The following is a 10,122-nucleotide window of genomic DNA, read 5'->3' on the forward strand; positions in this document are numbered from 1 at the left end:
TGTTTTGAAATGATTTTTTATATTCGGTATGGGCTGCCAGGTGGACACCGAGGCTTTGATGACCCGTGCAGATGTGACCCGAGGCTCATTGGCATTAGCATGCTGCTGCTGATCTGGGACACAATTACAGATGGGAGGAATGATTTGATTACTTATCAAAAATATAAAGTGATGAGGAGGAATCATAGCAATGTGCCAGGAGGGAATGTGAAACATAATATGAAATAACTACATATAATAAAACACAAGGTCCAGAAAGACTAGCCGACATTAATAATACTTTTGTTTTGAATTGCAGACGCCATACAAACACATAGAACGTCTCTAAATAGCAGTAAGCAGTTCTATAGATAAAAAAAACTAAAATATGTGCAGAAGTATAGTTTTAGGAGTTGTTGTGTTCATGTTGTGGTGCTTGTTGCTGCATGCATAGACTTTCCTTGATATAATAATAATCTGCCTTTCACCATTTAAATCCACAAAAAGTACAATCATCAATACATAGTTATTGTTCTCCGTATTTATTACCCATCGACACTGCCGACTGGGCCTCACGGTCGCACTGTTTGGGCCGCTACACAGACCGGATCATCACAGAGAGATGCTCCTGCACCCCCCCCCCCCCCGTGCAGAGACATCACCCTCCATGTGATCTCTTCCTCTCTCGCCCTCCCTCTGTGCTCGGGCTTTGACGTCAGACGTGCTCCTGCTCGGTTGCTATGGCAACAAATTTCCCTACGCCCCCCCCCTCCTCTTTCCTCTTCCCTCCCTCTCTCGTTGGTCCACAATGGTACAGCCAGCATCTTGCAGCACAATGGTTGCAAGGTGGTGAGTCGAGGGTGAGTGATTCAGCATCAGCGAACTTCTGCTTTTTTCTATTCCTCTTCCTCGTCGTCTTCTCGTCGCGCGCGTAAAGTCAGCCTTCGGCAGTGATCACCGCGATGTTCCTCGTCGGGATGTTTTGAAAAAGGACCGTCACCGGACTGGGATCGTCATCAGCTGGCACGGAATGGTAAGGCCGGGCGGGTTCGTTTAACGTGCGGCGCGATGCGTGCAGCCCGGCTGCCTGGAGGGTGGAGTGATGATGAATATTGATCTGGAGGGAAGGTTAATGAAGTCCACTAGCGACGCCTCGGTGGGAAACAACAACACAAACAAAATCAAGCCCGTCTTGACACATTCAACACAGCGGGTGTTGTTTTGTAACAACTAGCAGCACTGTGCGGGTATTTCATTATGGCGCTAGTCTTGACCTGTCCATCCTCTCTCCGTCTGCATCCATACAGGCATCCTTCAGGAGACAGAGCTCAGAGCATCACTTAAGAGGCTGATACCCAGGATGCTCCTCTTTCTCCTTCAACATTCTGACTTTAGTATATATATATATATATATATATATATATATATATATATATATATATATATATATCTATACTATATGCACCAGTTATGTGAGCCATCTCTACATATTCTGACTAATCCTAACGGGCCGAATAACAGCTGGTGTGCGTGAGGCTGGTTGTGCATTTGTGATTAGAAATGCAGGGGTGGTGCAAATGGATGATGCTCTTCAAAACACACGGCTTACATGAGCCTCATACTGTAGGCCTGCATGCAGAGTGTGTCCCTCCTCCCCCTCACATGTCAGCTGCGCACCTTGTGCATTATGCAGACCACCGCTACTTCAGCGGGGATGTGGGACCAGCCTCAGATCCAGCAGAAGTGCTAGAAAAGCAGATTCTCAGACAAACAGTCTCAGTGTATTGGGATTTATTGATTAACGTAGTTTTTTTTTTCTTCTTCTTCTCAGTCGTGGTTTTGATATTGATGCCGTAAGTGTTTGTGGTCCATATTAAGGGAAGTGATTTCTGGAGGCTTTGTCATTAAAACTGAACTCATAATGCAGAGGGGGTGGGATGTTATTGACCCTGATGTGGCTTAAATGATGTGCAGGACACATCGGATTAAAAGAGATGCATCCTCAGAGGAAGGCAGTTCTTCTAAATTACTTTTGGATGTTCTTCTGCAGCCTTGCTTATTATGCTGATTGAAGCACAGCGAGGTGTCAGGAGCTCACCGCTTATTAATTGGCTCGTGTTTTTAAATTTCACATTCTTCCCCCTACTTGTTTGGCGCAGGCCCACGGTCACGGACTAATACCTGGTGTTTCTGCCGTCGGTGAGTCGGTGAAGGTTTTTAAAGGAGTCACAACAAACTCCCCACATACAGGACGGAAAAGAGAGAGCGGGTTTAGCGGCGTGACCTTGGCTGCTGAATTATTCAGGAGCATGCTCCCATGCTGGTGAGAGTGCTGCAGGGAACACGCTTAACAATTAAACAAAGCTTCTTCTTCTTCTTCTCTTTTTTTTAACGAGTGTTTCTGCAGTGGCTGAAGGGAGTGATATATAACAGATGAATAGGTGCAACTCACTTCTCTTCATCCTCATCATCAGCTCGTGGCTTGAATGGTGCTTCAGTGTTTCTGCTGAATTGCTGAAGTAGCTTCAGTTTATGAATCGATCTGTATTATTTGCGGCAGCAGCGACTGCAGGTCTACACAAAATGATATTCCCTGATATTGATTTTTAGGCAGGCTGCTTGTTTATCCGATGGAGAATCGTCAGTGGAAATAGCCAGCAGCAGACTCCTGTTATCTTGCTCTAGATGATGCATTTTAATTCCATTTTGTTTTCGCAGACTTAGGAGCATCAGTGCACTAATCCTTTGTTATGTAACAAAATAAGGCGCGTATTAAGATGAGATGATGGGGGGCTCGTAGGCACCATTAACCAGCAAAGGAAGGAATCAGGCAACAATTCATTATTCTATTAATTATCAATTAATCTGCCCATTATTTCCCTGATTACTTGATCATTTGTTTGGTCTGTTCATGTCATGAATTAGTGAACAGTGTCTTGACAATCCAGAACCCAAAGATATACAGTTATCAATGGTGTTAAACAGATGAAAGCAGCAAATCCTCACAATTAAGAAGCTGATATTATAAGGAATGACTTTAACAATGAATTGATTATTAGAATAGTTGCCAATTAATCTTCGGACGATCAACTCTCTCTGTTTCAGCTCTAAAAGGAATTTGATTTTATGAGAACGTTGTAGGAAATAAATGTATTGAACATGTATAGAGGCAGACGGGTTAACTACAGTGATGAGGATAAACACAGTAGAAATAAACCGTCTGTAGGATCTGAATGAATTCTGGTGTTGTGGCACTAAAAACATTCATAACGACATGACTGTATTCAGAAGAGAGCAGCATAACCACACAACTAAAAAGAGACATATGATGAAGAACTTCAGGATCTAGCTAACATGAAGGTTCACAGGCTGAACGTGAGAAGTTCACGACTTTCTCCAGGAACAATTCTCGCTGACCATCAATTACTTAAGTGTCTGTTGGGAGCCATCCTGACACGGGTGACATGATTATATGGAAGGTCAGAGGCTTCATTTAAAGAGGGTGGATCACTGAGGACTGCTGGTCTAGTTCATCATCACCCAATGACCCGGCGGAGCATCGCTCCCTGTGTGTTACCCCGCTCCATGTGGTGCCGGTCCGAACGACCAAACAAGGAGGGAAGATAGAAACGTTGTTTAGAAAGAGACTGTATGAGAGACATAAAAGTGTGTTACCGTGAGGAGATAAGTCGCCTTTATGAATATGAACAATAACATCTTAAGTATGACTGCATGAGTTTACAAGAGCAGGAATGTGCTTCCCTTCATCGCTGACGTAGTGCTTGGTTCATGTAAGTAAGCGAACGTTAATACGTTTAACAAAAGAAACAGTGACACAGAATTATACGCTTTCACGCAATTTCGTTTTATTTACCTCGCCTGGTGCTTCTTAATGCTTTTACGATCCTAACGGTCGGCACTGAATCACCGTAATGGACGAATAATGTTTGGATTATGTTAAGATTTGAACCGAAAGCCTCCGTGTGGGAAACTCTTTTAGTGATATTACACTCTTATTTTTATCAACACAATTAAATTCTTGCTGCATGAAAGTTGATTTCCCCCCCGAAGCTGCAGTATTGCTCAGCAACAAACAGAAAAAGGATGTGCCTGCAGAGGGAGATGCACGGTTATATAATTGGATTTTGATCTAACAGAATATGCACTTTTTATTTGCTTTTGCAGAAAGCTGAGTGCAAGACTGTAAGCCTGCGTTAGATTCAATCCCAATCCCCTTTGCAGCACATCTGTATAGAGACTCAGAGTCACTAAGGGTCGGACATTGTAACAACTCCGAGGATTTCAGAGAGGGCATTCATTCCAGACTAAATACAATGCTTAAAAGCTGCCTCATATCCCCAAACCTTCCCTCAATGCACTCCCATTAAAGATTGGTGTTTGCAGCTGAAGCTACAGGCTACATGTGTGAATCCAGTTTGTTATTTGGACGCACAAATGAGTGATTTGTACTGTAATCAAGTGCAAGGTGTGGTAAACTGTTGAGAGAAGAGACCTTTGCAGCAGTGGTCTATTTTAGAAAGCATGATCTTCTGTAACCATGGCATCAGGATAGTGCTGTGATCACGTCAAATAGGAATGCTTCTCTGGTGTTGTGTGCTATGGATGAATATGCAGGCGGTTGTATTACAGGAAGCTCAGACGGTGGTTCCAATGCATCGCTCCACACTTCTTCATGGGTTCTGTATGAACAGCTGTAAAGAGGAACGTACCCGCACCTGCCGAAGCTCTACACGTTGACTAGCATGCGGCGTGTCAGAAAACTGCAGCATAAGCAGATTTTCAGCTAACACGTCTGTTGTTTACTTCAAGTGAATCGCAGGATGTGAGTGAGACGACAGACGAGAGCACAGACGCAGAGGATAAGTGTATTTCATCTGTAAGGAAGCGAAATCAATAAGACGTCGGTGAACATTGGGATTCTCAAAGCCTGCAGCTGAGCTGGGAGAGTCAGGGCTGTCTTGTTTTCCTGGCTGTATCTGCAGTTTGAAGTGCCTCCCTTCCCCTCCCCTGAGCCCAAATGTGAGGCCGTACTGCGTTTGGCTCGGGCTGCACAGTAAAGGCAAAGGCAAGGCTGCGTACTGCAGGAGAGGCTGCTGAACCGAGCGCTCACAATGAAGCTCCGAGGGAGGGGGAGGGGAGACGGCTGCGGCGAGCCTGGGAGCCTGGGAGCCGGAATGGTGGGAGCGAGGGAGGGACAAAAGAGAGGCAGGAAAAGGGAGAACGCAGGCTCTCGTCAGAGTTGAGGATGGAGGTGAAGAAGGAAGACACGGATGGAGGACGTCGTCACAAAGGGAAGAAGAGGAGCGATGAGAGGAGAGGAAACAAAGATGGATCCGACGGGAAACAATAACACTGGTGTTACAGGCACATTGTGTTTTATCAGTAGCCCTCTGGTGCTACAGCGGTCAATCAACCTATTTAATGCAGACATAAAAGTCTATAACTCAATATAAATCCTATGTGACACGTCTCCCTGTGTCTACGACGCTGAGCCAGCAACAGTCTGGGGAACGCAAGCAGATTGGATGACAGTGGATGCAGCACATTGTCCATTTAGATTTTATAGTTAGTTAGTATATCCCACTCTTGCCACACATGATATTCCTTATTTTCAGCACACTTTACATACTTCACCACCAGTGTGTCGCTGAAATGCATTTCCAGTCAAACGGTCCTTTCAGTCTCGAGACGTCTTCGGTAGTTATTGGCGTCACGCGTCCCCCGGCTGCCCTCCTCCCACAAGTAATGAAATGGACTCATGTCACACGGGGAATATCTCATATCCTGTCCTTCAATAAGAGGGTCCGGCTTTTTAAATCTATAAATCAGACGAGTGGACCGGACACCTGCTGTGCCGAAGCTGAACCCCCACCCCTCACCTTTCATGTCAGGTTCTATGAATAGACCGGATGATAAGCATCAGTGTTACAGGTCAACACTCCATTTAACATGTTAGTCGTATTTGTGTCTGCTGGTGCCTTTGTTGGCGCGTAGAATAGTAAAATCTTTATATGGGCGGGTTGCTTTTTATTGAAGCGTCTGTTGCTTCTGACGTTTTCACTTTCATCACCAACAAAACATGTTTTCACTGCAAACATTTTAATCAACGCAGAAATGTCACAGGTGTAACTATTAATATTTATGTTAGCTTCCCTTCCATGCTGGCAAAGTATTCCCGTAATAGACTCAGTCATAAGTCATGCTGGAGCACTAAAACGTCATTAATAACGTCTGAGCTTAACCTGCTGTGAGTCAAAATGTCCGCAGTGAAAATGAGTAGTTGTAGCGGGTCCCTGTCTCTGGCACAACTAAATGGAATGCAGCCGTTGTAATGTTGTTAGTTACACTTGTGTTTGACAAGCTAGAAATGCCCTGAGTCTAACTACAAGCACCTTGGCCCGATGGTTTCCTTCGGCCTCCTTTGACAATGCTGCGTTCATGCTGCTCAGCGAGTGGAGCCGCTCACACGCGGCGATATTGGGGAATTTCTGACACCAACGATATCTCCCGCTTGGCGTAAGGAACTACAAAATTGTCATTATACCCCTGGTAACATGGCTGCAAGGCCACCATTACTGGTGGTTACTAATGAAATGAATAAAATCAAATATCAACAATAATAGAATCAATTCAGCTCAGTTAATAGGTGGTTTTTCTGGTGTGAAAAGACATTTGGGAGGGCAGTGCCATCATCACAGTTTGTAACAGTAGTGGCTCTCAGTCCTGGTCCTTCGGCCGTCCAATCAGAGGCCGGTGTGCCCTTTGGTTGCCAGGTGCATATCAGATGGTGCTGCTGCTGCTGCTGCTGCACGACGGGACCCGGTACGCAGAGTGATCGTCGGTCTGCCTGAGGCTCTGTGGTCCCCAGGAGGGCGGGTGTAGCAGAATGTTCAGGATCCAAAAAAGCAAGGACCGGCCACAACTGCAGAGCACACACACACACACACACACACACACACACACACACACACACACACACATGCATGCACACGTACACCAGCACAATTCAGCATCAGCAAGGCCATGCAGCAGTGTAGATTAATGGTGTGCTGTACCAGTAATGTGCATTACGCCATTCAAGATAATTAAAACGCTGCTCTCTCCTCTTCAGTTTTGGGTTGGGTTGTCTCATCAGGTTAACAGACTGTGATGAGTGCGTTACTGTGGGACGGGTTTTAAGCTTGTGGTCCAGAACAAAGGGAACACCAGCGCTACTGACATTCTGACTGACCGAAAACTGGAGATGTTCTAAAATCTATACTACAAAGATTTCAAAACTTCAGTTCATCCCACAGATCTCTGCTGCTTTATAAACTCTGATGCAACACTAAGCAACACTCCAGAGCGAGGAGCACAGGAGGGAACGCTTTTAAGGAATGGTAGTTGATGCTCAGATCACATATTTAATACCAGCACCTTTTTACGGGACATCTCAGGAACAACTGGAGGCCATTTCTTCAACTGTGGCACAAACGTCAAGTTGGATTTAAGGATTAAGAATCAAGAATTAATCTTAACAATTTCACACAAATGTCTAGAAGGATAACATGATGAAGTGATGACATTTTGAACAGACAATTCTAGTTTTTTTTTGTCTGTGGAACCAAGTATCAAAAAGTACAGAGCTGAAAACTAAAGGAAAACATTTCATCAAATAAAACAAACAGCTATGGTTCCTAATCGCTGCAAAACAAACGATGTAGTAGTACTGACAACTCTCTCATAGAGAAGAGGAGCTCAGCCTCTGTCTGGTGTTCTGAGGAGACGTGTTGTAGTCAGAATGAGATGTGGGCATTTCAGGGAACGGTACCGACCCATATCAGCAGAACCTGGTCAGAGGGTTGATCTGCTGTCGGTAGCTTTCATTCCTCACTTCCGTCGCATCTTCGCGATTAAACGTTCTCGATAATTACTACTTTTCTTTTTCACGACACGGCAATCAGTCGCTTCCACGCTCATTACCGGTGAGCTTTGTAAACGGCTCCCAGCTAAATTGTTTATGGTCTTCATCCAGTTAAGAGGCTGCGTGGTTTTATGGTTTATGGCTCCTTTTTTTAACCCTAACTAGCACGTTCAGCCTAATATCCTGTTTGAAGTGTTACAATGTTTACCGCTGGACGACAAACACCTCGGCCCTGTGAGAGGTGGAGTGTGTCGTGTACACAGGTGGAGCAGACGTAGCTAGCGAGGAGGCGGGGCGTGTTCAGTGTTGACCGGTTAGATTAACAGTAAATACTGCGCTGCTGGCGGCAGAGATGTTTGTCATGTCAAACACACAGCTGAGATGTGAAACCACAACAGTGGACAGAGGGACAGTAACCGATGTGTGGACATGTCTCTCGTGTCTCCTGCTCGTGTTTTTATTCTGTTCTTTTCCCCACTTTGCTCTCATTTCAGTCGCTGTATGATTATTCTAGCTCTTCAAATGACTTGACATATGCAATGTCAGCCATCGCTGTACTTTGACTCTGCACAGGTAAAAAGTAAAGGTCTGGCTAAATAGGCCAAACCAGAACTCTCACGCCTTTGTGTCCCTCGTCTCTTATTCAGTGCCGCCCGGCTCCCTTTGGATTCAGCAGAGACACTAAAGCCTCGACGTTATTAGAGGACCGGTGGAACTAAGTGAGACATTTGGGTCCAGAAAGTCCTAAATTCATCTCCTGAGAGTCAAACTGCAAAGCCTTATCCTCTCAACTGCTATTCTAGATTCTGGGAACATTTGTCGCTGTTTTACGACCACACGGCTACTCTCTCGCTAAGGACGGCAAAAAAACGGCTTTGCTATTCATTTCATGAACGTCACATATCAATTTATTCAGACACGATCATCGGCGCGGTGGCGGCTTCTTTACCTGGAAACCCCTGGAAGCAGAGTCATCGCGGGCGATCGCTGCAGGACAGGTCGATCAGAGCTTCCTCTCCTCTTTACTCCTCACTCCCGACCTTCTGAACCGATCACAAACTCCAAAAAAGCTCTGCATGAATGTGAGAAATGTACATTTAAACCAAACTGACCCATTAGCTGCTCCTTCACAGTGAAAGACTCCCAACATCAACACTACTTTATACACATGCAAAGCCTGATGGTCCATTTAAAAGGAGCTTTATAAGGTTGAAGAGGTTAATGAGTTTAGAGTGTTGATATTTTTATATGTATTTGTGGCGCTAAGATGGAAATCTCAAATGTATGGGGTTGCACAACTCATAAGTCACAGGTTTCATACTGCCAGCTCAGGTTAGCATTAAGACGGAGAGTAATGACGTGTCGACATGATGTTGTGATATCAGCTGGTATTGAAGATACACTTGTTGGCCAGGAAGTCATCTACAAACAACACCACACTGTGTCTCACCCCTCGGTAGCTCCAGCTCCATGGACCACAAAGACGTTGGGTCCAGGTAGCCGTGCTGCGCTCTGATGAAGAATGGATTACATCGGTCTATTCTAGCGGAGCGGGTAGTGTGGTGACATGTTGGTTTTCTCACTTTCATTGAGAATGATGGGGACCAGAGTAGAGAGAACACAACAGCAAATTCAATCCCACTCCAGGAAAGATGGACGCTCAAGAACCCAAACGGCTCTTCCATCACTGCTTCGGTAAAGCTTCTCCACTGTGTGGTTGATGCAGCGCAGCGAGTGATTCAGGTTAAATCCAGATGTTACTGAATCCACCACGATTCTGGAGAGCACACTTCATATGTCCTGTATACCTGTTTATGCGGTGAGCTCCTGCTGATGATGAAACCTGACTCTGGCTCTCCTCTGTTTGTGTCTTGCAGGTATTTATGAGCAGACATTTCTTATATAACTGCAGCCAACCAATCCTGGATGTGAAGATAGCTTTTTGTCAGGTGTGTGTTCCTTACAGGTAAAAAAGGTACAGTACCCATTGACTTCCATTTCCCCTTCATTGACCTCTATGTTGTGGTGTTTGTTGTGTTTCTCTCTGTCTAAAGTGAAACAGTTTGAGGAAGAACACAGTAGAATCCTGTGAATGTGAACGTTTGTTAATGATTAGTTAAATGCGTGAGATCCTAACTAAAGACAAAGCGGTGCTGAAGCTTAATCGCCCGTCTCCTGTTGAGTTGTGACGGAGTATAAACAGAGTGGCTTCTTTAACT

At 45.0% G+C, this 10,122-nt stretch overlaps 1 protein-coding gene across 1 annotated transcript in view; it reads left to right on the top strand.

Moving 5' to 3' along the window:
• The first annotated feature begins 775 nt into the window (after positions 1 to 775).
• mapk10 (mitogen-activated protein kinase 10) overlaps positions 776 to 10,122 on the top strand; it is a 25,563-nt gene continuing 16,216 nt past the window's right edge. The window contains exons 1-2 of the mRNA XM_068705657.1: positions 776 to 1,012; positions 9,781 to 9,852. Coding sequence (XP_068561758.1) covers positions 1,010 to 1,012; positions 9,781 to 9,852 — 75 coding nt within the window. The 5' untranslated portion in view covers positions 776 to 1,009. The remainder of the gene's footprint in view (positions 1,013 to 9,780; positions 9,853 to 10,122) is intronic.

Source organism: Cebidichthys violaceus, unplaced genomic scaffold (genome assembly GCF_023349555.1).
Source record: "Cebidichthys violaceus isolate CVI_PGR_0920_01 unplaced genomic scaffold, fCebVio1.0.p SCAF_12, whole genome shotgun sequence".
Classification (NCBI taxonomy): domain Eukaryota; kingdom Metazoa; phylum Chordata; class Actinopteri; order Perciformes; family Stichaeidae; genus Cebidichthys; species Cebidichthys violaceus.